The sequence below is a fragment of the Peromyscus maniculatus genome, chromosome 7 (assembly GCF_049852395.1).
Source record: "Peromyscus maniculatus bairdii isolate BWxNUB_F1_BW_parent chromosome 7, HU_Pman_BW_mat_3.1, whole genome shotgun sequence".
NCBI lineage: Eukaryota > Metazoa > Chordata > Mammalia > Rodentia > Cricetidae > Peromyscus > Peromyscus maniculatus.
Window position 1 is genome coordinate 108,674,255 of NC_134858.1, and position 26,817 is coordinate 108,701,071.

The 26,817-nt window shown below is 41.4% G+C and overlaps 1 protein-coding gene across 32 annotated transcripts in view; it reads left to right on the forward strand.

The window, feature by feature from the left end:
* Lrrfip2 (LRR binding FLII interacting protein 2) overlaps nucleotides 1-26,817 on the forward strand; it is a 108,478-nt gene that overhangs the window by 7,218 nt on the left and 74,443 nt on the right. For all 32 annotated transcript variants that reach the window (XM_042281792.2, XM_076577195.1, XM_076577193.1 and 29 more), the window contains one exon: nucleotides 11,816-11,962. In XM_042281792.2, coding sequence (XP_042137726.2) covers nucleotides 11,873-11,962 — 90 coding nt within the window. In that variant the 5' untranslated portion in view covers nucleotides 11,816-11,872. The remainder of the gene's footprint in view (nucleotides 1-11,815; nucleotides 11,963-26,817) is intronic.

Genomic DNA, 26,817 nt, shown 5'->3' on the forward strand with positions numbered 1-26,817 from the left:
CAGGATTTCTCTGTGTAACAGCTCTGGCTGTCCTGGAACTCATTTGTAGACCAAGCTGGCCTTAAACTCACAGAGTTCCAACTGCCTCTTTTGAGTGCTGAGATTAAAATCGCGCATCACCATACCCAGCTTCCATGAAAGCCATCTTAGTTTGTGAAGTATATCTCCGTTGTGATTTTGATTTGTATTCTCCTAATTACTAATGATGCTGAATATCTTTTTGTCCACTTATAGGCTACTTCTGTCTTTGTAGAACATACTGGCCTTGCTTTTGCCTCTTCAGTGCTGAGATTAAAGCTGTGTGCCACCATACACCATACCTGGCCCATCTCTTAATTAAAAATTATTTTATGTGTATAGGTGTTTTGCCTCAGGTATGTCTATGCACCAAGTGTATGCAGTAAGTGCTCTTGGAGGGAGGCCAGATGACATCAGAGCCCTTTTGAGCTGGAGTTAAGATGGTTGTGAGCTGCCATGTGAGCTGCCAATCAAACTTATGTTCTCTGGAAGAGCAGCCAATGCTCTTAACCACTGAATCATATCTCTAGTCCCACATCTTTTAAAAAATTAATTGTATTAGTATTTATTTAGTATGCACACACACACACAGAGGTAGGGTATGTATCTGGGTGCATGTCCATGTGCTCACAGCATTCATGTGGAGGTTAGAAGACAACTTTGAGGAGGTTCTCTCCTCCCATGTTTACTTGGGGTTTTAGGGATCAAACTCAGGTCATCAGGCTTAGTGGCAAATGCCGTCACCTGCGGAGCCATCTTACTGACCTTTAATTTGTTGTTGTTATTGAGTTTTAGTTCTTTATATATCCTAGATACCACCCCTTTATTTACAAATGTCTTCTCCTGTAGATTGCTTTTTTACTTTGTTGATATGATAGTGTGCTTTGATGCACAGAAATTGAAATTCGGTGAAATCTAGTTTGTCTATTCCTTTTATTGCCTTTAATATTGTCAAATTTAACAGGAAATGTTAAATCCCATGTCATGATGATTTTCCTGTGTGTTTTCTTTGAAAAGATTTATAGTTCATATATTTAGGCTTTGATACATCCTATGTTAACTTTTATGTTTTGGTTATGAGACAGCCGACAACCAAGCTGTCTCACCAGCCGGTGTGTTAACTTTTTTATATAGTGTAATCTAAAGGGTCTGACTTTATTCAAGTATGAATTTACCAGTACCACCGTTTATTGGAAAGATGATTTATTCTCTTTTGGATGGCCTGTTGGCAATCATTTGATCATGCATATAGAGATTTATATATAGGTAGGTCTGCTTTATGCCAGTAACATACCATTTTAATTACTGTAGTTTTGTAATAAAATTTTAAATCAAGAAAGGTTGGGGAAAAGGATTCTTTTGGCCTAAAATTCGAGATCATAGTCCATTATGTGGGGAAGTCAAGGCAGGAATTTACAGCCTACATTACACCCACAGTTAAGAGCAGAGAGGAATGAGTGCATCCATGTTGCTGACCTGCTTGATAGCTTCTTCACTCTTAATAGAGTTCAGGGCCCAGCCTCAGCAGTAGATTGAGTCTTAAGATAATCCCTTAGACATGTCACAGGCCAACCCAAACTAGGCAGTTACTCAGTTAAGACTGTCTTCCCAGGTATGTCAAGTTGTCAGTTAAAATTAACCAGCATGTTGGGCTTTTGATAGAATTGCATTGAATTTGTAGATTGTTTTACCAATTTTGCTGTTTTAATAGTGCTGTCTTTTAATCTGTGATGGTGTGGATGGTGTCTTTCAATTAATTTATGTTTCCCTGATTTCTTTTGGCAGTATTTTCAATGTATAGACTTTACTTCCTTGGTTAAGTTTATTCCTAAGTATTTTATTTTTAATGGTATCATCAGTGGAATTGTTTTCTGAATTTCCCTTTTAGATTGTTGGTGTATAGAAATCTGTCTCTTTCCCTTTCTCCCTGTCTCCTCCCTCCCTCCCTCTTTTCTCCAGGGGAACTCCCCCCCACCCCCCACTTTGTGTTTGTATTAGTTTTTGTATTCTCTAACTTTGCTTAGTTTTTCTGTTCCAAGTTTTAAAGGTCAGAACTACTGTGTGCAATTATAGAAACTTAGTAGCTTTAAACAGCATGTATTTGGGGGTTGGGGATTTAGCTCAGTGGAAGAGTGCTTGCCTAGTAAGCTCAAGGCCCTGGGTTCGGTCCTCAGCTCTGAAAACAACAACAACAATAACAACACAGCATGTATTTGATCTGTTTCTGTGTGGCAGGAGTCGGAGTGGTAGAGCAGTTGAGTGGGTTGAGCGTGTTGAGGCTGTACTGAGGGTGTTGATTCGGCTGAGTCTCACCTGCAGACTTACCTTGGAGAAAATCCACTTCCAAATTCATGTAGGTTGTTGCCAGAATTGATTTTCTTGTGGTTTAGCATTGCTGCTTCTTCCTCAGCTAGAGAGCACTAACTAAAGACTGTTGTCAGCAGCTCCTGGGGCAGCCTGCAGTTGTTTGTAGTTCCTGCATTCCATCAAGCCACCACAGGGAAGCATGCAGCAAGTCAGCTAGCACCACAGTCTTCACAAACGTAATGCAGTCACAGGCGAGCCATCCTATGACCTCTGCCCTATTCCCTTGGATAGAAGTGAATCATAGGTCCCACCTATCAGCGATATTTACACTGTGGTGACCGCTAGAGAGGAGATTCAGGGCAGGGAGCCACTGAAGAATTTGTTTGCTATAGCTGGTTACAAAAACAACACATGGTATATACCCCCTTTGTTTAACGAAATGTGTGCTTTTAAATGTTACTCTCTTTAGAATTGCTGTTAGTTTTGTTGTGATTTTTGTAATACAAATTTTTTTTTAGAGATAGGGTCTGACTGTAATTTGTGCTGTCTTGAATTTACTATGTTGCCTGCACTGGCCTCTAACCCATGGTGATCCTCTTGATTCAGCCTCCTATGTGCTGGGAATATAAGGCATGACCCGCCATTCCTGGCTTTCATTTCTTCTTTATGTTCTACCTTACCTCTGTAACATTTTAATTTTGAAGTCAGTAATTTATGTTTTCATTATAATTAGATACTGCTTATTACTCAGCTGCATATTTTATTTTGATGCTTTCTAAATTTTTTATTAAAAATTTGCATAATTTTCTGTTTATCTGTTGCTTCTACTCACATGCTCCAACAGTTTTTCATTTTTTCCAGATTTTCCTATATTTATTAACATGTAACATAAGTAGCAACTAGTTTATGGAATATAGAAAAATAATGAAACAAAAATTATTAAATAATAAAATGAGCATCAATATTCTGACTACTAGGTTAGGAAACTAACCTAACCTAGTTATCTGGGATGGTCCCTCAGGATTTCCTTCCATGGTATCTACTGTTCTCCACCTGGTCACAGCCATACTTACACATCAGTAGCTGTCTTGGGGGCCACTGCTCCCCAGGTACTGTGGTTTCCTTCACTCTCGTATGCATTCCTACTCAATATGCAGTTTAATTTTGAAAAATTGGACACTTGTGCCTCCTGCTCTGTGTTGTAGAACAGATTCATTGCTTTTTGTGGCGCTGAGAATTGACCCTTGGGCTTTTTTGCATGTCAGGTAAGTGTCCTGCCATGTGTGACATCCATGACTTATGTTAACCACTTTAACAATCTCTAAGTCACGGTGACTTAATGCAGTCAAAGCTTCTTTTTCCCTCACATTTATATTCTTGTCTGCTGTGAGTTTGGAATCAGTTCAAGAATTAGCCTATTCCTCAATCACTGAGTAATTTTTTTTAAATAGTTTTTATTTTTTTTTTATTTTACAGTACTATTCAGTTCTACATAACAGCCACAGATTCCCTTGTTCTCTCCCTTCCTGCCTCCCTCCCCTTCCCCCCAGCCCACCCCCCATTCCCACCTCCTCCAGATCAAGGTCTCCCCCAGGACTGAGATCGATCTGATAGACTCAGTTCAGGCAGGTCCAGTCCCCTCCTCCCAGATTGAGCCAAGCGTCCCTGCATAAGTCCCAGGTTTCAAACAGCTAACTCATGCATGGAGCCCAGGACCTGGTACCACTGCCTAGATGCCTCCCAAACAGATCAAGCCAATCAACTGTCTCACCTATTCAGAGGGCCTGATCCAGTTGGGGGCCCCTCAGCCTTTGGTTCATAGTTCATGTGTTTCCATTTGTTTGGCTCTTTGTCCCTGTGCTTTATCCAACCTTGGTTTCAACAATTCTCGCTCATATAAACCTCCTCTTTCTCACTAATTAGACTCCTGGAGCTCCACCCGGGGCCTAGCCGTGGATGTCAGCATCCAGATTTCTCAGTCCTTGGATGGGGTTTCTGGCACAACTATTAGGGTGTTTGGCCATCCCAGAATTTTAGCTTTTTATCGATAGGGACTTTTCTATCCCTAGGGCCTTGGAGGGCCTCACTATTGCTTTGCATCTGACTGGCAGATGCCAGGATAAAGAGAGGGAGTGTGGTAGATTTCAGAAAGTTTGATGTGCACCTGGACTCTGTGCTCTTGCTCATACTGCATTCATAGAATGCAGTGAAATGACAGGAAGGATGAGAACATAACATGACTCTGGGGTCCAGGCAGAAAAGGGGAACAGCCTGGCGAATGGTTAAGCCCGTCTTTGCCACGGTGTGTCTCATTGTTTGGCTTTGGAAAACTGAGTAGCTATGGAAGGAAAATCCATTTTGCCCACTACTAACTAGATGAAGGCTCCTGAGAGTGGAAAATTGGAAGAGTCTTCCTCAAGCCCTTGATGGGTATAGTTTTGGGAAAACTTGTTCATGAGTTCTGAGAAAGATATGACTCATAATAATCAAGCCATCTATTGTAGCTGAAATGTTTACAAGGTATTAATAAAAACCTGGAGAAATATGGTTAGGGAAGCAGACTGCTTTGTATGCTTCTTGCCTTTGAGCACATCATATTCTGGTTCTCGGGGATAGATAAAAGTCAAACATCATGTTGTGAAGTAGGTCAACCTATCTAGGCATCAGAGGAAGGGACCACAACTCAACATGGGGTCAAGGCAGACTGAATTTGGATGAAAACCTGCACAAGACTTAGGTTAAAGGGACATCACAAAGACTGGTCCTTATGCTGTGGCAGTCACTGCTGGCTATCCTCAGTTGATTCTTCTCCACTTAGTTTTATGCATCTTAAACATTTATTGAAGTTAAAGCCTCCCACTGTTACCATGCCTCAAAACTTAGGATTTATTGGAGTTTAAGGAAGTAAATGAAGTAATTGTGGTTATTCTTCTATGTATAACTGGAACTCAAGTCTTAAAATTTTTTTATTACATTTATTTGTGTGCTTGTGCATGTTTGTAGTACTCGTGTGCCATGATGTGGCTGTGTAGAGGAGTTGGTTCTCTCCTCCATGTGGGTCTTGGGGATTGAACTCAGATCATCAGGATGGGTAGGAAGTGCCTTTACCCACTAAGCCATCTCTTTGGCCCTCCACTTTTTATTTTAAAGACATTGAAACATTAGCAATTTATGTTTGAAATTGTGATCATATATGTATAAATTAACTTCAAGAGCCGGGTAGTGGTGGCGCACGCCTTTAATCCCAGCACTCGGGAGGCAGAGCCAGGCGGATCTCTGTGAGTTCGAGGCCAGCCTGGGCTACCAAGTGAGTTCCAGGAAAGGCGCAAAGCTACACAGAGAAACCCTGTCTCGAAAAACCAAAAAAAAAAAAAAAAAAAAAAATTAACTTCAAATATGGAATTAAAAAAATCAAACTAATTGAAGTGAGGAGCCCCACAGTCCCTTCAGTGTTGGAGGTCAAGACCCAGGGTCTGTTACGTGCTGAGCAAGGTCTCCAGCAGCCCTCCTACCCAGCTGCTCTATTTCATTGTGCAAGTTAGACCGGTAGGCCTTACTTTTTCTGTACTAAATGGCAAACAGAACCAGTTTTAGTGAGGTTACTAGTTCTCATTCATCCATTCCACATTTACTGTACATCTTGCTGTGCACAGGCTACATGACACAAAAACATGGATAAAGAAAGGCCTGGGTCTTTAGCTCAGACATAGAGTGCTTACCTAGATATGCAAGGTAGACAAGGTACAGAATTTTTAGCCAGCTGTTCTCATGGACTAAATGGATCCCTCCTCTATTTAGTTTATTGCTATAGTCTCAGTGTTGGTTATTATAAGTTGATTGTTGCTTTTTGTATGTGTATTATGTGTGTGTGGTGTTCTTGTGTGTATGTGTGGGTGTACATGTATGTGGAGGTTAGAGCTTGAAGTCCTTAGTTGCTCTCTATTAAGGCAGTGTCTGTCTGTGAACCTGGAGCTTGCTGATCACTTAACTAGCCAGCTTGCCCCAAGGATGTGCTGGGATTACGTGGGGGCATGGGTGGAGAGGGAGCCGGGGACACATCCACTTGTCCTTTACATAGCAGTTGGAAATTCAAACTCCTGTTTTCACTCTTTTACAGCAAGGGCTTTAGTTTCTGAGCTGTTTCTCCTCAGCCCAAAGTTGATGCTTTTCTGCTAGGAAGCAGCTCTATTACAGCTGTTAATGTGAAGGTTTAATCAGCAGCATTTAAAGCTTAAAGGTGAAAATGTGAATGTATTACATTTGCTATTATTTATATGTGCATAGTTTAACACATTTACCCACTTGTTTTATGCCATTTTCCATCTTTCTACTGAATAGGCATATTAAATTTGCCTTTTCTTTTTCTGTTTCCCTTCAGTTTTCTGAGGCTGCCATTTCTGAGGCTGCCCTCATGTTCATCAGCTGTGACTTAAAGCTATTCATGTCAGCCTGAGCCATTTTCTGTTTTTTTTTTTTTTTTTTTTTTTTTTGAGCTGAGGATCGAACCTAGGGCCTTGTGCTTGCTAGCTAAATCCCCAACCCCCCATTTTCTGTGTTGTTTTTATTACAGATTAAAAGAAATTGGGACATTCATATTATTCATGTGATTTTGTTTTCTTTATTATTAATCTTTTTATTTTAGTTTAAAAAGATTTACTAGTTATGTGTATGTGTCTGTGTCAGAATGTACATGTAAGTGCCGATGCCCTTGGAAGTCATAGTTGGATCAGAAATGCACCTTGTTCAGTAAGAGATCTAAAGCGGTGTTGCTCTTGTTGCCACAGCCCTGCCTCAGCCTTCCAAGCGCTGAGATCATGGCTGTGTGCCACCACACCTCGCTTATATTTGTGTTTGGAAAGGTACACTTTCTCACCTACCCACCCTCAGCTCAACTAAAGACTAACTATATCCAGAGAATTGACTTCTGAGCTTTCCTTTGATACCTTCTCCCTTGATACTCAGATTTCACAACCTTTGTTGTTTTTTGGCATCAGTGATAATGATTTTCTGTCGCATGTAACAATTTATAGAAACTTACCTGTTTGAGCTTCTAAATGACACTTGTGACATAGGAATGAATTTAATAAAGAAATGCAAGACCTACACATTGAAAACATGATGGTGTAGAGCAAAATCAAGAGGACCAAGATGCCTGAAAAGAGTCCCATCATTTTGGGTTGGGGGTTTAATATTATTAAAGTTGTACCCAAGTGACTTATAAAGCCATTGCAATTGCTATTATAGTTCAGGGTGGCAAACTGTCTTAAAATTTCCATGGAAGTGCACAGGATTCGCATGCCAGAAATCTTAAAGGAACAAGTTATAAGTTGGATGACTCACTTTTTCCAATTTTAAAACATTATACAAAGCCACACAAATGAAGATGGTGTGGAACAAGCATAAAGAAAACTATATAGATTGATGGTATGGGACCAAGTACCCTCAGAGCTGCCATTACTTTTGTAGCCAGGTGATTACAGAGTTCTGTTTACTTATATTATTAGTGTGTGTGATGGGAGTGGAGCATGTGGGCAAGCCATGGTGCAGGTTTGTGGTAAGAGAACAACTTTTGTGGACTTGATTTTTTTCCTTGTGCCTTTCCATGGGTTTTGGGAATTGAACACAGGTCCATTGGCAGGCTTGCTTGGCAAGCATGTATACCCACGGAGCCATCTTGGCCCACCACCTGATTTTTTTTTTTTTTTGTATTTTTTTTACTAACATGGTATTTTACTAGAGAAAGAGTAGTCTTTTCAACACATAGTGCCAGGACAAAAGAATGAAGTTTGGTCCCTAACTTGTGCCATATTCAAAAGTTAACTTCATGAATAATAGAAGCAGGAGTAAATATTGTGGCCTTTGGATAGGCAGTGGTTTCTTGGATATAATACCAAAAGAAGCAACAAAGGAAAGATAAATAGGCCTTCTTTAAAATAATTTTTTCTTTTTATGTGTAAGAGTGTGGTGCCTGCATGTATGTGTACCATGTGTGTGCAGTGCCTACAAAGTCCAGAAGAAGGCATCAGATCCCCTGGGACTGGAATTACAGAGGGCTTTGAGTCATCATATAAGTATTGGGTATTGATCCTGGGTCCTCTAATGGAGCAGCCAGTAAACCTGTAAACCATTACCTGTAAGCCATCCCTGGAGCTCATGCTTCCCACTCCTTCTTAGTAAAGCGTCCTTACAGATCTTACAGCAGTAAAGAGTATGTAGTGCTCTTGCAGGGACCTAGGCTTGGTTCAAAGCACTCACACCAGGTGGTGCACTACCTCTTGTAACTCCAGTTTTAGGGAATCCAAGACTCTGTGGCCACCACAGGCACATGTACTTATATGTATAGAGCACATACACTCATGCACACATATATACACAAATAAAAATAATCTTCAAAAAGATGGATAGGCCGGGTGGCAGTGGTGCACGCCTTTAATCCCAGCACTCAGGAGGCAGAGGCAGGTGGATCTCTGTGAGTTTGAGGCCAGCTTGGTCTTCAGAGTGAGCTGAGATTTCAGGTACAAGGCTACACCCAGTTATTTTTTACAAGGGTGCTGGGGATTTGACATGCTTGCATACTAAAGTCTTTTACCTAGTGAGCTATCTTCCCAAACCTTTTTCTTGTTTATTTCAGTTAAGTCTCTGTCTTTAACAATATGAATTCCACCCCCAACCCCCCTTTTCATTCTCTGAGATACTTCAATAGGCATAGAGAAAGAAGGCCATTTGAACGACCCTAGAAATTAGTTTGCTTATCCGGGTGTGGAGAATGCATTTGTTGGTAAAAGTACATCATCCAACTTTGGGTTCTCTATGATTGATAACTGATTATTATAAAAGCTGCCTCATACATATACTCCATTACTGTTCATTTATAGAATAGCAGGGTTAGCAAGGAAGGAAATGCACCCTTACTGGCCTGTCATCTTGTGAAGATAGGAAGTAGACAGATTATCTGTTTTGTTGAGTGTGGAGAATAGTGTATGTTTAGACCACAAGACTTAAAAAGGCATTTTTACAGTTCTTAGGGTAGTCCGTGAGTGTAGGTGTTATGCTTCATAAACACGAGCCTAGCAGAACCATTGTAGACTCTGATTTTCTTTGGAGAGTGAGTTTGTGTTCAGTTTCCCTTCCCTTATTCTGAGAAGTTCTGGGGTTTTGGCTAATATAGTTATTTTTTGTCTTTCATTTCTTTATTCTTTTTTAGACAGAGTCTCACTCTATAACTCAAAATACCTGAACTTGAAATCTTGAGACACATGCCATCAGGCTCAGCTACATTTAAAAATTTTTTGTACCTTTTTCTCAATTTCTTGATTTTTATTTCTAAGGATTTTGCAAATGACTTACTCATTTTATATATTGATCTCATCTTGATATTTGTAGGATTGATGTCTTGAACTAATTCCTTTTGTTCTTCTCTCTCCCAACTTCTCTTTTAATTTAGGGAATTGGACCATTCTTTCCTTTGTCAGTCACTTTTTTTCAAGTGCATATATAACTATTTGTATGAGATTACCTTTACTTTTAATTTTTTCAAATCAAGTATTAAAAAAATGTAATTCCTTAGTTCCCATACCTTTTGTTGACCTCGTCATTCATTCTTCTCTACCATTACTTTCCCCAGATGTGTTATTTAACAAGTTTTAAAGCCCACAGGAAAACTGGAATAGCTGGAACTGAGTACAGTGAACTTGCCCTCACTTTGTCTTACTGCTGCATAGTAAGCAGCAGACACTGGCATGTTTCAACACTATGTGCTTTAGCCTGCATATCATTAGCTGAGTTTAAAATTTGTATAGAGATCTTGTTTCTTTTGAGACAAAACTTATGTAGAAAAATCTGCACAGATTTTAAGTATACCATTGAATAATTTCTTTAGTTGTGTTTCTGTATAGACTGGTTGCCTTCTGCTAAGGAGACTGAAAAACTTCGAGGCAGCCATCTCCAAACTCATGTTTTCCTTTATGTTCTAAGAAGTGACTTCAAATATCATAAAATATCTTATAGCCTTTTCTTTTCATTATATAAATGTCATTCACAGTAAAATGGTTATAGTTAAAAGTATTTTAATTTTGTCATAAATTATTCTTTGAGTCAACAAAAGTCTTTAGCTTGGGTAGTGCTATCACATGTGCATGCCGAAGAAAAAGACCTAAGACTGTCTCTGTTTAGTCAGAAGCCTGAAACTGTGGTCAGCACAGTGATACAGTTCCATAACCTCAGGTGCTCAAGAGCATGGGCAGCGTGGTAAGAACCCATCTCCAGAGAAAGAAAGAAAAGGGGCTTGAGCATTCAGCTCGTTCATATAGTCCTTGCCTTATCTAGTCCCTCGAACTATAAAAGAGCACAGTCTAAAATTGTAAATAAAGATGAGCAATGGCCTGTTGTCAGTTTTGTAAGGTACATAAGTAAAAGAGGTAATTAAAAACACTTTAAATAGCCAGGAGGTGGTGGCACACACCTTTAATCCCACACTCAGGAGGCAGAGGCTGGCAGATGTCTGAGTTTTGAGGCCAGCCAGGTCTACAGAGTGAGTTCCAGGACAGCCAGGGATACATATAGAAACCTTGTCTTGAAAAACTGAAAAAAAAAGGTACTTTCTGGAATGCTTAGTAGTTTATTAAATGCTTGCATCTATTGTGACTCATTTGAGCTTTCATGGAGAAAGATTGGAGACCTCTAAGAAAGCTCCTCCCTGCTTTTCTTTCTTTTTCTTTTCTTTTTTTTTAGTTTTTCGAGACAGGGTTTCTCTGTGTAGCTTTGCGCCTTTCCTGGATCTTGCTCTGTAGATCAGGCTGGCCTTGAACTCACAGAGATCCGCCTGCCTCTGCCTCCCAAGTTCTGGGATTAAAGGCGTGTGCCACCACCGCCCGGCTCATAGATACATTCTTAATTGCTCGGCTGTCTGTTTTGTTACTCTCTCTTCAGCACTTGTGGTACCCGGCAATAGCCAGAACACAGATGCGATGGTATGAACAGTGGTGGTTATAATCAACTGCAGGACAGCAGACCTTCACTTAGTTGTTCTGTGTGTTGTGATTTAATTGGAATTGGTTTTTAAATCATACTAAAACACAAGTTTGCCTTTCTGTTACTGTACAGCTCAATATTAAAGTCTTGTCAGTATATTCTAAAACTTTAGGCTGAATGCCTTTTTCTGAAATGTTTCATGATTAGAAATAGATTTTAGAAAAGGTATATTAATTTTATATTGTTAGGTACGATTACAGCTTGATTACAGTTTTCTGAGCTAAGATAACATGTTCTTATAGATTGTTGTGAATAGCTTAGTGAATTGAAGTTAGCAAGTTGGTAGTTGATATAAATTTAAATATTCTAAAATGCACTGAAATAATTTGTAGTGAAAAAGGAATTCAGTTACTGATGTCTTTGAGGAGAGATAGAATTGCAGTCTCAAAATTGAATGTTTAACTAAGCCTTAAGACTCTACAAGGAGAACATCCTAACTTGTTGTTTCTGTTTATTTCAGGGCTGAACACGAGTAAACTCATTTTTCAGAGTTAAAGAGTTATTTAAAAAAAACAAGATGGGGACGCCTGGTTCCGGAAGGAAAAGAACACCCGTAAAAGATCGGTTTTCTGCCGAAGACGAAGCTTTGAGTAACATCGCTAGAGAGGTGTGTACTGAGGAGCACGATGCTGCTCCCAGGTGCAGGCATTCGTTTGTCAGATAGCCGTGGGATGGCTGCTGGGAACAAGACATTATGGTTGGCCTCTCACATATTAATCAGTCTGTTCTGGTTAAATGTTCTTAGATTTGTATCCCTTCTGAATTCAATTTTTCTGAGACTTTATCTGAGATTAATTTTTCATTATAATTATGTGGATTATATATGTTTCGGGCATGTCACTTAGGATACTTAGAAGTTTGGCGTTCTGAGAACTGTGTTATGACTCACTGGGCCTCATAGCTTTCAGAGCTGCTGCTGGGTGAATGTTGACAGAGACTGCAATCTGAGGTTGCTTTTTGAAACATTGCAGTGGCTATATAAATTTATTTATTTATTTATTTATTTATTTATTTATTTATTTATTTATTTATTTATTTATTTATTTATTCACTTATTGTTGTTTGTTTGAGAAATGGTCTCATGTAGCCCAGGCTGGCCTTGAACTTCCTTTATAACCAAGGATGAACTTTGAATTTCTAGTCCTTCTGTCTCCACCTCTCAGTGCTAGTATTACAAGCGTGTGTCATCATATCTGGCTTTTATGGTGCTGGAGCTGGGTCCCAGGGCTTTGTACATGTTAGACAAGCACCACCAACTGAGCTGGATCCTGGGCTTTGCTGGAGTTTTTTGTGTTTAATTCTTTTAGATACTAACAGAGCTTCTAGGGAGTTTTTGTTTCTATTTGTTGATAACTCCAGGCAGGGCGGATGGAGAGGGTAGGAGGATGGGAAAGGACATTGCTTTTGGATTCTTAGCAGCATTTCCTGTTGTATGTGGGTATTTCGGATAGCTCTCAGCTGGGATTTCTTCTGAGGCGCTAACTATGTTTCAGATTTTGACTGTAGCTGCAGACTTGACCTTAGTAAAAGACTCATTCAGGATTAGCATTGTTTCCTTTGGACTTAGTGTACATAGTCTTTGTTTCCTCTTGAAAGCTAGTTAGCATTTGAATTATAAGTAAAAACATTTAATTGTGATTTTATTTGTATGAAATATCAGGGTAGGCAAATCCATAGAAATTGATGGATTGTGATATCAGAGCTAGGAGCATTAAGGAGTGACTTCTCAGGTGTATGGGTTTCCTTGTGTGTATGATAATGGAAACTTCTGGTCTTTGGTAATAATGATGATTGTACAACTCTATGATCATACTGAAAATACTGAATTATATACTCTAGAAGGGTGAACTTTTAGCAGGTATATATAAAACTATTAACAACTTCAATCAGGAAAGTTGGCAGTGAGATCCTTTTGGTATTTTAATTTGAACCTTTTGTTGTTGGTATTTCACAGTTTTTTCTTATGTAGCCTAGCCTGGCCCCAAATTCCCTATGCAGACCTTGAAATTCTGACTCTCCCAAGTCTGTCCTGCCCCTACTCCCATTGTGAACATGGGTTTGTGTCACCACACCCTTTTAAAATTACTTCTTTGTGTGTGTGTGTGTGTGTGTGTGTGTGTGTGTGTGTGTGTGTGTATGTGCGCGCGCGCATCTGTGGAGGTCAGGACAGATTTTAGAAGTTATTTTTCTCCTTCTACTGTGGGATCTGGGACTCAAAACTCACATCATCAGGCTTGTGCATCAAATGCGTTTACCCTCTGAACCCATTGCTCTTCTACCCTATGTTTTTTAGGGAGAGTCTCTCACTGAACCTGGAGCTGGCTAACTGGGCTAGACTGGCTGACCAGCAAGCCCCAGGGCTTCCCTTGTCTTTCCCTACTCAATGCTGGGATTACAGTGTGCACTGCTTTTTTATGTGAGTCTGTGGGACCAAGCTCTGGTTTTCATGCTTGTTTAGCCAGCATTGTAGTGTAGAAGCCACATTTTGTAGAAGAGCACTTGGAGTAACATTACCTAAAAATTGAGTAGGAGAGTATGGAAGTAAAGAAAAGTTACCTAAAAACTGGCTATAAAATTATTTTAGAAGTCAGATATTTTTTGGCTAAAAATGATATTTTAAAAATGAAAAAAACAGTCCTTTACAGTATTTACATAAGTTACATACTTTTAGGTAAAAATTAAATTTACTGTACTGTTTGGTTTAAAATTGGAGGTGGGTAGGGCAGAGGGTTTGGTGGTAAAAGCATTTGCCCCACAAGCCTGACATTTCAGATCCCAGAAATTCATATAAAGAGCCAGATGTGGTAGCACACATCTGTAATCCTTTCATACTTATGGTGAGATGAGAGGGAGAGGCAGGAGGATTGCCTGAAAGCTGGAGAGCCAGGTATCCTGAAGTACATAATGCAGCAGAAACAAGAGGCCCTGCCTCAGCAAGGTGGAGGGCAGAACCACTCTTAGAATTGTCCACTGAACCTACACATGTGCTCTGGAACATAGGCGTACATAACACACACACACACACACACACACACACACACACACACACACACACACACGGATAAAATCTATTTTTCTAAAAATATGGGAGTATTTACCCTCCCCCCTTTTTTAGACAATTATATATGATGAGTGATACTGAGAAGAAACTGAAGCCTCTAGAAAGAATTGCAGACAGCCATTTTTCTGTAAATATATTTATTATCATTTTTTAGAGTCTCATGTGTATTCAATCTCTTGCTCCTAGCCATCCCTCATTACCCCAACTCCTCCACAGCATCCCCCATCTCTCTCCCACTTCATGTCCTCTTTTTTTAATAACCCTCTGAGTCCAATCAGTGCTGCCCGTATGCAGACTGGTGTGGGTGCACCGCCGGAGCACGGGCAACCTACCAGAAATCACACCCCTGAGAACACCGACTCTCCCTTTCCCAGCACCCAGTTGCCAGTAGCTCTTTAGCTAGGGGTGGGGCCTTGTGAGTGCCTCCCCCATCCATGTTGAAATGGTGACTGGCTTGATCTTTTGTAAGTCTCATATGGGAAACCACAGCTGCTGTGAGTTCCTTAGTGGCAAGGGCCCTGTCATGTCTAGAAGACACTGTAATATAGCAGTCTTCCCTGATCTCTGCCTCTTGACAATCTTTTTTTCTTTTAGGTAACCTTGATTCTTTTTAGAGGCTGTGTAATATTCCATTGTGTATATGTTTGTGTTTGTTTGTTTATTTGTTCATCTATTGGTTCTGCTTTATTGGATTATCATCTATTGCCTAAGGACATAATAGCCATTCAGGCATCTAGGAGAACCAGAAGTTTGTGGGTTTTGATTATAGATTAACATCCTGAGGAAAAGAACAAAGAGGTAGGTTCTGCTTAGGTAAAAAGACACCTTGTGGCAGTGCTTGATGGAGTGGCAGTCATAAGAGCTGGTCAGAGCTGATGGTGACGTTGCTGCTCTGAGTAACTGATTTATTTTTAGGTCATGGTAAATAAAAGATTAAAAAAACTTTTGGCAAGTACAAAAACTTTCTTAAAATGTGAAGAATTACCATAGTCAGCAGGAATTAAGAGTATTAATCCCAGCTTTCATTTAAGGCTGTAGCTTCTTTTTAAAACAAACATGAACTTTGGTTTTTTTTATTTATTGTTTTTTGTTTATTTCTCTGTTTTTGAGACAGGGTCTCTTTTTATGGCTCTGGCTGTCCTGGAACTTACTCTGTAGATCAGGCTGGTCTCGAACTTACAGATCCACCTGCCTCTGCCTTGATAAAGGTATCTGACACCACCTGGCTGGTTTTTTTTTTTTTTTTTTTTTTTAAAGATTTATTTATTTATTACGTATACAGAAGAGGGTGCCATATCTCATTACAGATGGTTGTGAGCCACCATGTGATTGCTGGGAATTAACTCAGGACCTCTGGAAGAGCACTCAATGCTCTTAACCTCTGAGCCATCTCTCCAGCCCTTTGTGTTTTGTTTTTGTTTTTGTTTTTGTTTTTTCGAGACAGGGTTTCTCTGTGTAGCTTTGCGCCTTTCCTGGGACTTACTTGGTAGCCCAGGCTGGCCTTGAACTCACAGAGATCCGCCTGGCTCTGCCTCCCAAGTGCTGGGATTAAAGGCATGCGCCACCAACGCCCAGCCATGTTTTGTTTTTTAAAGAGAGGATCTCCCTATGTAGTGCTTGATGACTGACTGGGAGCTCGCTGTGTAGACATGGTCCACCACACCTGGCAACATTGAGCTTCTGATATTCATTCAGCACACATTTATTGAGCACCTAATTTGTGTGGACACTGCTATGTTTAGAGGGTATGGAGTGTCTAGCGTGGAGCTTAGATTCTAGAGGGAAGTAGACACTGAAGACCATGTAATGCATTCTTCCTCAAATTTCAGATACTTAGCGATTTCTTTGTCTCGAAAACCAGTTATCTGTGTGTGCTGTAGTCACTGGCATTCCTAGAATTGAGGAAATATGTAATGTGTGTATTTATAACTTCGTTAAGTGCTTTGAGACAACAGTAAACAGTTTTATTAAAGAGTACCACAGGGGACATGTTTGAGGGCCTTGGGAAGGCTTCCTTGGAGGAAGTGGCCTTTCACCTGAGGTTTGAAGGATGAGGGATATCCCCCAAGGAAAAACGGAGTTGTCAGAGAACTTTTTGCAAACTTATGAGGCTGAAGGAGTGGAGAATTCAAGGACTAACAGCAGTGACTAATGTTTATTCAGTGGTCACTAGTGTACACTCTCTCAGTCCTTTAGTGAACAGCCCCAGGCCTTTTATACTTCACTTTTTCATCAGTGAGGAATAGAAGCCATGGAAATGTCTAGTAACCTTGCCAAGGCCATGGTGCTAGAAAGGGCTAGTGCTGGAATTTCCCATGGTTCCTGCCCTCTTAACTATGGTGTCTCTAGTTACCTCAGGGTGACAACGGAGACAGAGAGAAGAAAGAGGAATTAGCTAATTCAAGTTAGTGGTTTGCAGCTAGAGGCTAGTTTTGTTTCTTGGGATGTTTGGCGATATATGTAGACATTTGTGTCTGTCACAGCGAAGGCTGGTGTGGGGAAGGTGCCCTGTGCCTGTCACAGTGGAGGGTGGTGTGGGGAAGGTGCCCTGTGTCTGTCACAGTGGAGGCTGGTGTGGGGAAGGTGCCCTGTGCCTGTCACAGTGGAGGGTGGTATGGGAAGGTGCCCTGTGTCTGTCACAGTGGAGGCTGGTGTGGGGAAGGTGCCCTGTGCCTGTCACAGTGGAGGCTGGTGTGGGAAGGTGCCCTGGCAGTTGTGGGTAGAGGCTGAGGATGTTGCTAAACTTCCCAGTGCACAGCCCAAGGATTAGCAGGGATGAGGCTGAGAACCCCGATGGTAGACTCTCATAGATTATGCTTAGGAGATGTAGTCTGTACTAAAAGCAGTGGGGGAAATGTTGGCGGTGTTTTGCAGGGGAGTGACATGATCAAAGGATGGCTTACTATAGGTTGGAGATTGTATCAGAGAAGAGACATTGGTGGTTGCAAGGAGACGAGTCATGAAGCACAGGTAGTGGGGTGGTTGTACTGGGGAGCTTAGCAGTTGGTGCTTGTCAATGGCTGTGGACAGAGACAGGACTCTGGCGAATACATCTGGATAGATGGTAGGGAGCGGCAGAGTGAGGGGAAGAGCATGACTGCATGCTGGCATGTGTTTGTTGTATTTCATGTGGCTATGAGATGCCCACGTGAAATTTTCAGAGGGTGGTTTGAGAATACGGACAGTGAGCTCAAAGGCAAGAGGTGGGCTTTAGCAGATTCTTGATACTTGAATCTGCTGTTGGTACATTTAAGTTACTGAATGTTGTGTGGACGCCATCATCTAGGGAGAAAGGGAAAGATGGGTTCTCTTCACTTGAGTCCTAAAGAGTTCCAGGTCAAGTTTTATCTTAGACCTATTTTTTACTTTATGTATTTGATTTAGATTATTCTGTGCAAATTGGATTTGTCAGAAAAATAATTACATATGATTCAGAATTACTCCTACTTGTAATTTAAATATGTTCTCAATGTTGGTTTACAGAATTCATAAATGATTATGAAACAGGAGTCATTTTTTCAGTTATGAGAAGTGAATGTTTTTTCATTTCTTCTCAATTAAAAACAATCAAAGTCCTGCCTTTCTGCTTACTGGTTACTTTACTAGCACGTCCTCTGAAAGAGCAGGCCAAAGTTGTGACTTTACCCAGAATTCTTTCAGGTGCCTTGGTACACGAGTGGAGCCAGTCTCTGCTTCGCCCTTACCCTCAGCTGAGGAGAGAAGGGAGAGATGGAGCTGGAACACCTCTTTCTCAAGGTCTACCCACCTCCTGCTGACTTGTCCCTGATCCCAGGAGACCAGCCAGTGTTGCTCTCAGCACCTCACTGTCCCCTGTCCCGTTTGCCGCTGTCTGGAGTTAAGGGAGCATTGTGATGCTGAAGGACTCATTCTGTCTAGGTGTGGCTCAGACATTCCCTGTCCTTCCCTTTGCCATTGTGTCCTTCAGTACAGTACTGTGACCGGGAAGACTCCCCACAACTCCTGTTTGGTGACCCACATTCCCTCCCTGGCTTCAGTTGTTTCATTGCGGATCTAATGGTTTGCTTTTCTTGGGCTATTTATTGGTTGGTATTCAGACCTCAGTAATTAAACTTCTTAACCTTAGATTTCCTTTCTAATTTGGTAACATTGTTTTTTAAAGATTGTTTTTATTGTCAAAAGGTCCCTGAGTAAAAAGATGGAACAGTTGTTTGATATTAGGAAATTTGAGTTAAATTTTCTAGATTTTATTTATTTATTTATTTATTCACTCACTCATTTATTTATTTATTCATTCATTTATTTTTTGGTTTTTCGAGACAGGGTTTCTCTGTGTAGTTTTTGGTGCCTGTCCTGGAACTCACTCTGTAGACCAGGCTGGCCTGAACTCACAGAGATCCGCCTGGCTCTGCCTTCCGAGTGCTGGGATTAAAGACATGTGCCACTGCCACCCAGCTAGATCTTATTTTTTTTGGTTTTATCTAATACACATTAGTGCTTATGTTTAGAAAAATTTAAATACTTGTCCTCACATACCAAAAGCCTCTTTAAAAAAATGGTTAATACAATACATTTCAAGATCTAATTAAGAAAAATGATATTTCACATTTTGGATTGAAGGGAAGTTGCTAGGAACATGGAGTAATAACTTTTATTTGTTAATTTGGAAACCATGGCAACACAATAAATATTATGTCTCTTAATTTGTCTTTCAGTGTTCTTTTGGCCTGAGTGCTATGGAAGAATAAACAAAGTTAACACAGTAAATGCTGAGTATGAGCTACCTGAGTTAGTCATTTTTCTTGAGTGTTTCACGTGTTTTTTTTTTTTTTTTACTCTGTGTGTGTGTGTGTGTGTGTGTGTGTGTGTGTGTGTGTGTGTGTTTGAAACACAGTCTCATTATATAACCCTGTCTGACCTCAAATTTATGATCTTCCTATCTCAAGCTTCCAAGTGCTGGTATGTTAAGCCCATGCCTTCCCACACCTAGTGAGTGAGAAAAGATTCACTCCAGGTCAGGCTGGCCTCAAACTCATAGTGGCCCCCATGCCTCAGTTCTCCGATTTTTGTTCTTTGAATCTCCAGTATCTTTAGGTACAAAGATGTGAAATAAATGTGGAGAACTGCTGGGCTAGTAGCTCATGGCCTATGGTGTGTACAGTGGGAGGAGGCGATGCTGGAGGAAGGGGCCACTCAGGGAGGGATTTTTCTGCTGAGGAATTGGAATTGACTTTGAAAGCTGTGGGGCCATAATCAGATTTGACTTCCAGGGTAATAACCCATAGTAGTAGCTACCATGGATGTGTCTGGAGGAGAGGTCACAGTGAGAAAGTGGCTGTGTGCATCTTGTTGGGAGATGATGAGAGCTTGAGGAGGTGGTGACAGGGAAAGGAGACTTTGAGGTTTGGTAAAAGTGTAGAGCCTTGTGGATGTCGGGTAGGTGGGACATAAGGACTGAGTTGTGGAGGGAAGCTAGGAAAGAGGGAAAGAGTCTTCATTTCATCTTCTGGGTAATGGGACAGTAACAGAAGCTATAAACAGAAGGCAACTTAAAGGGAAGATTATGCACTTCATTAGGGATTTATTGAGTCTGAAGTTCTTGTGGGACACTATCCATTTTTAATAGCCTATTAGGTCAGGATGGTGGAGAAAAGCCTGTCTTGGACATAAAGATTTGCTGACTTTTATCAACTGAAGTCAGTATCACCCAGGAGAGAAGACAGAATTAAAAAAGCAGGAGGGTTAAGCCCAGAAACTCTGGTTCTGTTCAAACTTGAGGGATCTCGGAAAGAAATGTGTGTCCACACAGGATTCTGAAGAGGGACATTAGAGAACACAGAGGAAAACCAAACGCATTAGTGCTGTAGGATGCCAAGAGCTTTCAGGAGGAATGAGGGCTTAGTGATGCCAGCTCTCCAGAAAGAAGTGAGATAAGAACTTAGAAATTCCACTGTGTTTGGTAGTTAGAGGTCATTAGTGACCTTTGCCTGAGTAGTTTCAGTCCAGTGATTTGGGCAGAAGCCAGACTGTAGTCATTTGAACCAAGTGAGAAGTGAGGAGGGAGGTATGTGAAAACGTGGCTGCAAAGAGAAGACTATATTTGAGCTGGGCAGGGGACTTGTTACTCACCTTTTAAAGTTGGGAGAGACCTTGGACCCAAGGTTGATGAACCAGTAGAAGGAGAAGCTGAAGACAGGAAAGGTGGACAGTTGGGCAGGGTCCTGGGTGGGTGAGTCCTGTATGGCAGTTTGGAGGGGATGTGTTGAGAGTGGTGGGCTTGGGGCAGCATTGACCCAAAACAGTGGGACTTCAGAGAGAGGAAGAGGGAAAGCATAGGAACTGGGAGGGCTATCCTGGACAGGATGATGTGGAGGGAGGGCCTTCTTCAGGCTACCACCTGTATATTCTACTTGAAGCGCATTCTTAGACACATTTGAAAGATTCCTTCTGTTGTGGAAAAGCACTGGCCCAAGAGCAGAAATACCTCATATAGGAGAGAGAAGAAAAACTATATTGCAAAACTTTCTCCTTGGAGAATGAAAACCATTAACATTGTATTTTTTAGAAACTCTCCTCTTCTGGTTTATTTAAAACAGTCTGTAGTAGTATGACACAGTTTTGAGTGGTACTATTTTGTTTTTCTGAAAGCCTCTGTGGTTCATTGCATACTTAGAGTATATGTCTTAAAAGCAAAACAAAAACACGTATCTATTTGTGTTCACTAGGTACTCTTCATAACTTTATGGACCTACCCCAATTTATAGAATGCATGTATGTCTTGTGTTGGTTAACTCTTTTGCCTCTGAATTGTTAGATACTAGATTCAGACTGTTTTTAACAAACATACTTTTGTTCCCATACCAGAATAGTAGTCTCAAGTAAGATGTGCAGGAAGGATTTTATCAAAGGAAACAGTGAGCATTGCCCAGCAGATCAAGCAGGTCTTCCTTTGTTGTCTGGCCAGTGAACACAGTCTATAACAGGATTGACAGACCTGAGGGGAGCCTCTGATTGGAATGCTGCAGGGAACCACAGCAAATTTAACCTAGTCCCCATGCCTGCTAAACTGAAGCAGTTAGAGAATGCAAATTTAAAATGCAGAAAGCTTGTGAATGCTTCTGGTTTGAGAAGTTTGACTGTGCTTGTTTCTTGGGGTTTCAGTAGGTTGACCCTATAGTAGATAGCGGGTAGTCTCAAGGAAGGGAGAAACTGAAATTAGAATTAGAAAGCTTTAAAGGCTCTAAGGTGAAAGTGGTAAGAGCTGTTGGGAAGTGTGTGTGTGTGTGTGTGTGTGTGTGTGTGTGTGTGTGTCTGTCTGTCTGTCTGTCTGTCTGTCTGTCTGTCTGTTGGAAGGAAACCAGGGATGGACTTAGGAAGCTAAGGGGTCCTGAGACTTGAGATTCAGTGGGGTGGGGTGGGCTCCATTGCTGGAGACTGGGGACTTGGGAAGCGAAGCTGCCCACTGGTCAGGGTGGAGCTGGTTTCACTCACTCTAGGTCTACACCAGCTCATCCACTAGGTGGTAGAAGTGGAGACTTTGATTATGGCTGCAAAGTCAGAGCTTGTGATGCTGCTGGATTTGAGTCCTTCTCATTGGCTCAGAGCTGAAACTACAATCAAAGATGAGAACAAAGGCTGGGCATAGTAAAAGGAGATTATCTATATCTGGGGTAAAGGAGTGGTCCTAGAACCGATAGGACCAAAACAGTGCAGTTCCAAAGAGAAGAGAACCGGGGCTCATTGAAAACCGCCCAAAGCAAACCTCTGGTTTGTCTGAGGAGGTGGGCTCAGACTTGGTGTATAAATGGACAGGTTGGAGTAGCGTGGTTAAGAGTATGGACTACAGTATGAGTCTTAGGATGTGGGTCTTGGCTTCAGTATTTGCTATTAGGTGATTATTATTAGCACGGTATTTGTCTTTTGCATCTCAGAGATTGATTTTGTGGATTAAAAGCAACCAGTCATCCAGCCTTGCTAGTACTCAAGTGCCGCAATCAGGGCAGTGTGAGATCTCATTTGCCCACTCTTTGGAAAGTGTGGCTTTTGTTTATTTGTTTGAGATGGAATCTTGCTTTGTTGTCCTTCAAATCCCTGGGCTCCAGATCCTCTGGCCTCAGCCTCCAGACTAGCTGGGACTGCACTTGTGCCCCACTGTGCCGGGTGTAAGTTTGGGTTTTGATTGTGAGGAGATTATTCTGATACTGTTGTTTAATTTTAGGTAAGGTTATCCCTTAACAGAGTTACTACAGTTTGAATTGGATTCTGATCTGTGTTCATAAGCGTATTTCTCAGACTGTGTTCCTGGACCATGATGTTTAGTTAATTAGGGGTTATTTAGTAATTGGTCCAAGAAATGCTATATATTCTCTGCCCCTCTTTGAGATCCCTAATGTTTGTTATTAAATATTCTGACTTAAAAAGAAGTTCAGTCCAATATTTCCTAAATCTTCTAGGTCATAAACTCTCCTTTCTCCAGTTTATAAATTAAACTTTGTAAACTAGAATTTTGTATATTTTAGTATTTGTTTAGCTTGAACTCTGTCTCTCTTGCTGTTTGTCTCTCTCTTTCTGTATGTGTGTTTGTGTGTACTTGTGTGTGTCTTTGAGACAGGCTCTCCTGTAGCCCAGGCTGGCCTCCAACTCACTATGTCGATAAGGAGGCAGACTTTTGATCTCCTATTATTGCCTCCTGAGTGCTTGGACTGCAGGTGTGTGCCTTCACACCTCGGAACTTAGGTGGGTTTTGTTGCATTCAGTCTTATCTACTCAGAAAACTTAAGGTATAAGTCAGTGGGCCGGAGAGATGGCTCAGTGGCTAAGAGCACTGAGTATTCTTGCAGAGGGGCCAGGGTTTGATTCTCAGCACCCACATGGTGGCTCCTAACTCCAGTCTATAACTCCAGTCTCAGGGGAGCTCACACCTTCTTCTGGCCTCTGTGGGCACTGCATGTGCATGGCAAAACACCCATACACATAAAATAAAGATAAAGGTAAAGCTGTTCGGGGTGGCTCATACCTTTAATCCCAGCACACACAAAACAAATTGATATAATTCAGTGACCAACACATGTGGCCTTTTAGGATGTTGCATGCTTTTAAAATCTGCTTACTGGAATGTGCAATCGCCATCTTTTATCTAATTGCAAAACATTTCATCAGCTGCTGAGAACGCCCTTCTTAATTAGCAGTTCCTCCCTATCTCTTTCTTCCCTGGCAACCAGTAGTCTAGTTTCTGTCTGTGTAGATTTGCTTATTCTTGGTGTTTTATATAAATAGAATCGCGGGTGTCACTTTTCATTTCTGTCGTCTTTCACTTAGCAAAGTGTTTTCAAGGTTTATCCATGTTGCAGTCTGTATCACTCTTGTGTTTGTTTTTATGGCTGAGTAGTATTCCATTCAATGGATCCTCCACATTTGTTTATCCATTTACCAGCTGTTGGAATGTTGGTTATCTCTGCATTTTGACTGTTATGAGCAAAGCTGTTGGAAACATTTGTGGGGACATATGTCTTCATCTACCTTAGGTACACACATATCTAGAGTGGGTGCTGGGTTTCTGATAACTCTGCATTTAAATTGGAGAAACTGCCACACTTTTCCCAAGCAGCTGGACCATTGTATGCCTCCAGCAGTGCTGTGTACATTCTGATCTCTCCACATTCTTGCCAGCTCTAGTTACTTTGGTTTAAAAAATAATTTGTTTTATTACAGGCATTCTAGTAGCTGTGAAATGGTGACTCAGTGTCTGTGAAGTCTTTTACCCTCTTTTTCCCCCTTTCTCATTAAACTTTTTTTTTTCCTTTTTAAACAAGTTTCAAAATTTGTGACACGTTTTTGGTCAAGTTCTTTCCAATAATGAGCACCGACTGAAAACAAACAGCAGTAATGACTCAAAACTTCCATATTCAGACAAACAAGTGTCCACACAACATTCTTTCTTTCTGAAGATTTTTCCAGACCAGGCTTCTATGAGATGTTCTCTTTCCACCAATTGGGTGACAAATGTTAGAGATGAATCTCAGCCTGCCCCTGAGCTCCCAGAGCACAGTTAGTGGCCTTCCCAGCTCTGGCACCTTCTTGGAGTATAGTCAGTCAAGTGTCTTAACACACGGAATTGCCGGGGACCTTACCGATGGCAGCTGCCCCAGCTCTCTGGAACTGAGGACTGCCTTCCGGCTTTGCACCGCAATGTCGATGACTCTTTCCGGCTTTGCACCGCAATGTCGATGACTCTCTTCTCTTCAGCAAACTTGCAGGCAGTGAGCTGGGTTAGAGGCCAGTGGAGGGGCAGAGCCTGCACTGGTTTGCCTTGGATGGTTCAGGATAATCAGGAACAGTGAGGACAGCTACTTCTAGTGACAGGTCATTGTTTTGCTGTCACTTGCAGCATTACCAGGACAAACATTTGATGGACAGCTCTTTCAGGAGTAGCTTCACTCAAAGCCTCATGGTGCATTTCAACACCCTGTACTTCAGTTGTGACGTTGGCTGGAGAAAGGGAGCAACCATCCTGTGGTTGAGAACTCCAGTTTCCCTAGCTCACAGGGACCATGTTCACACCACCAGTCCTGTAGACACCGTGGAAGGAAGGGCGGGCACAAAGGCTTGCTGTGGACAAGTTGGTGGCAGGACACAGTCTATACCTGGTGTGGTTCCACTTGCATTGCCATCTTGTGAGAGACATTCCGTCCTGTGACAAGGCATGTTAGCACTTGACTTAGGCCAGGAATTTGGCCCAAATGCTGCAGTGTGAGGGTTGTAGCTCATTTCTCAGTGTAAGAGCTGCCTTCCTAAAAGGCTGTTCCTCTTCTGGCTGTTAGTGTTTCATAACAAATGTATAAGCTAGAAGGTATGCTCATGTGCCTGCCAGCTTTTTAAATTTCAAGACAGGGCTTCTCTGTGTAGCCCTGGCTGTGGGAACTCACCCTGTAGACCTGCCTGGCCTTGAACTCAGAGATCCATCTGCCTCTACCTCTCAAGTGCTGGAATTAAAGGCATGTGCCACCACCATCCAGTGGTCTGCCAGTTTTTTGAGAGACCAGCTTTGAATTTGCCAACGTTAGCAGCAACAATCAAGATGGCATAAGCATCTGTAATGATGGCACCTGTCACCACATTTTCTATAAAAGTCTAAGTCTATGACCATCAGTGGTGGTCACTCAACACTTGACAGGGGATGTCACTGGTGAGGGCTGCTCATGCTCAGCCCTCACTTTATCCTAAGACCCAGACACACTTGAAGGAGCTCTTTCCCATCTCAGCGCTACTTCACAAAGCTTTCACTTTTTTGAGATTGATTTTATTTTATGTGTCTGAGTGTTTTGCTTACATATATGTATAATGCACCACATGTGTGCCTGATGCCCAACGAAGTCAGAAGAGGATGTTAGATGACCTGGAACTAGAGTTACAGATGGTTGTGAGCCGCCAGGTGGGTGCGCAGGAGTAACAGAGCTCCTAACCACTGGACTCTCTCTAGCCTGTGCTTCACAGAGTTTTAAATGTTTTCTTTTTCTTTTCTTTTTGTTCCACCACATTTGCAGATCAGTTGGGCAGTAGTGTTAGACCAGCCCAAGTCTACATGTGCAGTAATATCGAGGTTGGTAGATGAATCTCCTTTCTCATTTTGATTTAGGTAGTTTTCATGGCATCTGTGTTCTGGTAGCAAATCCATTGCAGAAACCTTAGGGGTCTTTTGTTTTTGTTTTTCCTCAGTGAGATCTCTTTCTCTGTTCCCCTGCTGCAGGACCTGAATGACTGAGTTTAAGTGGTCCTTCTGCCTCAGCCTGCTAAGTACTGAGACTAACTGAGATTACAAGTTCATGTCATAACAAGACAGTCTCTACTTAGTCCAAACTAGCTCAGACTGGCTTCAAATTCACAACTCTCCTGCCTCAGCCTCCTGAGTGCTGGGATTACAGTCACGTACCATCATACCCACCTCCAGTATGGTTTTAATTTACATTTTTTCCTAATGACTAATGGTGTCTAGGATGTTTTTAGTTTTGCTGTTGTATATTCATTTTCACTGAAGTGTCTATTCAAATCCAGTTTAAGATTGAATTATTTCTCCCCCTGATTTTGCAACTCTCATTTCCTCAAATTCCAAATGTCCATAATGAGAAGTTCTGATGATAAAGGAAAAAAAAAAAAAATCCCTAATACAAGCTCACTGAGACCATAGTACCCGTGTGGGTCTTCCCTGTTCCTAGAAGTGCTTTCATTGTGATTGTGACGGTTCTTAAGTCAGGAGTCTGGAGGTTCAGAAGGCTTATGAGTTTGAGGTGACCAAGAGCTAGGCTTTTTGTTGCCATTTTGTTTTCTCTTTGCCTCCAGATTTAGTCAGAAACGTAGTTAAACTCTGTCCAAGTTGTTTTTACTTCTTGTGTCGCCGTGGTTCCTCCTCTTGAGTTTCTGCACCT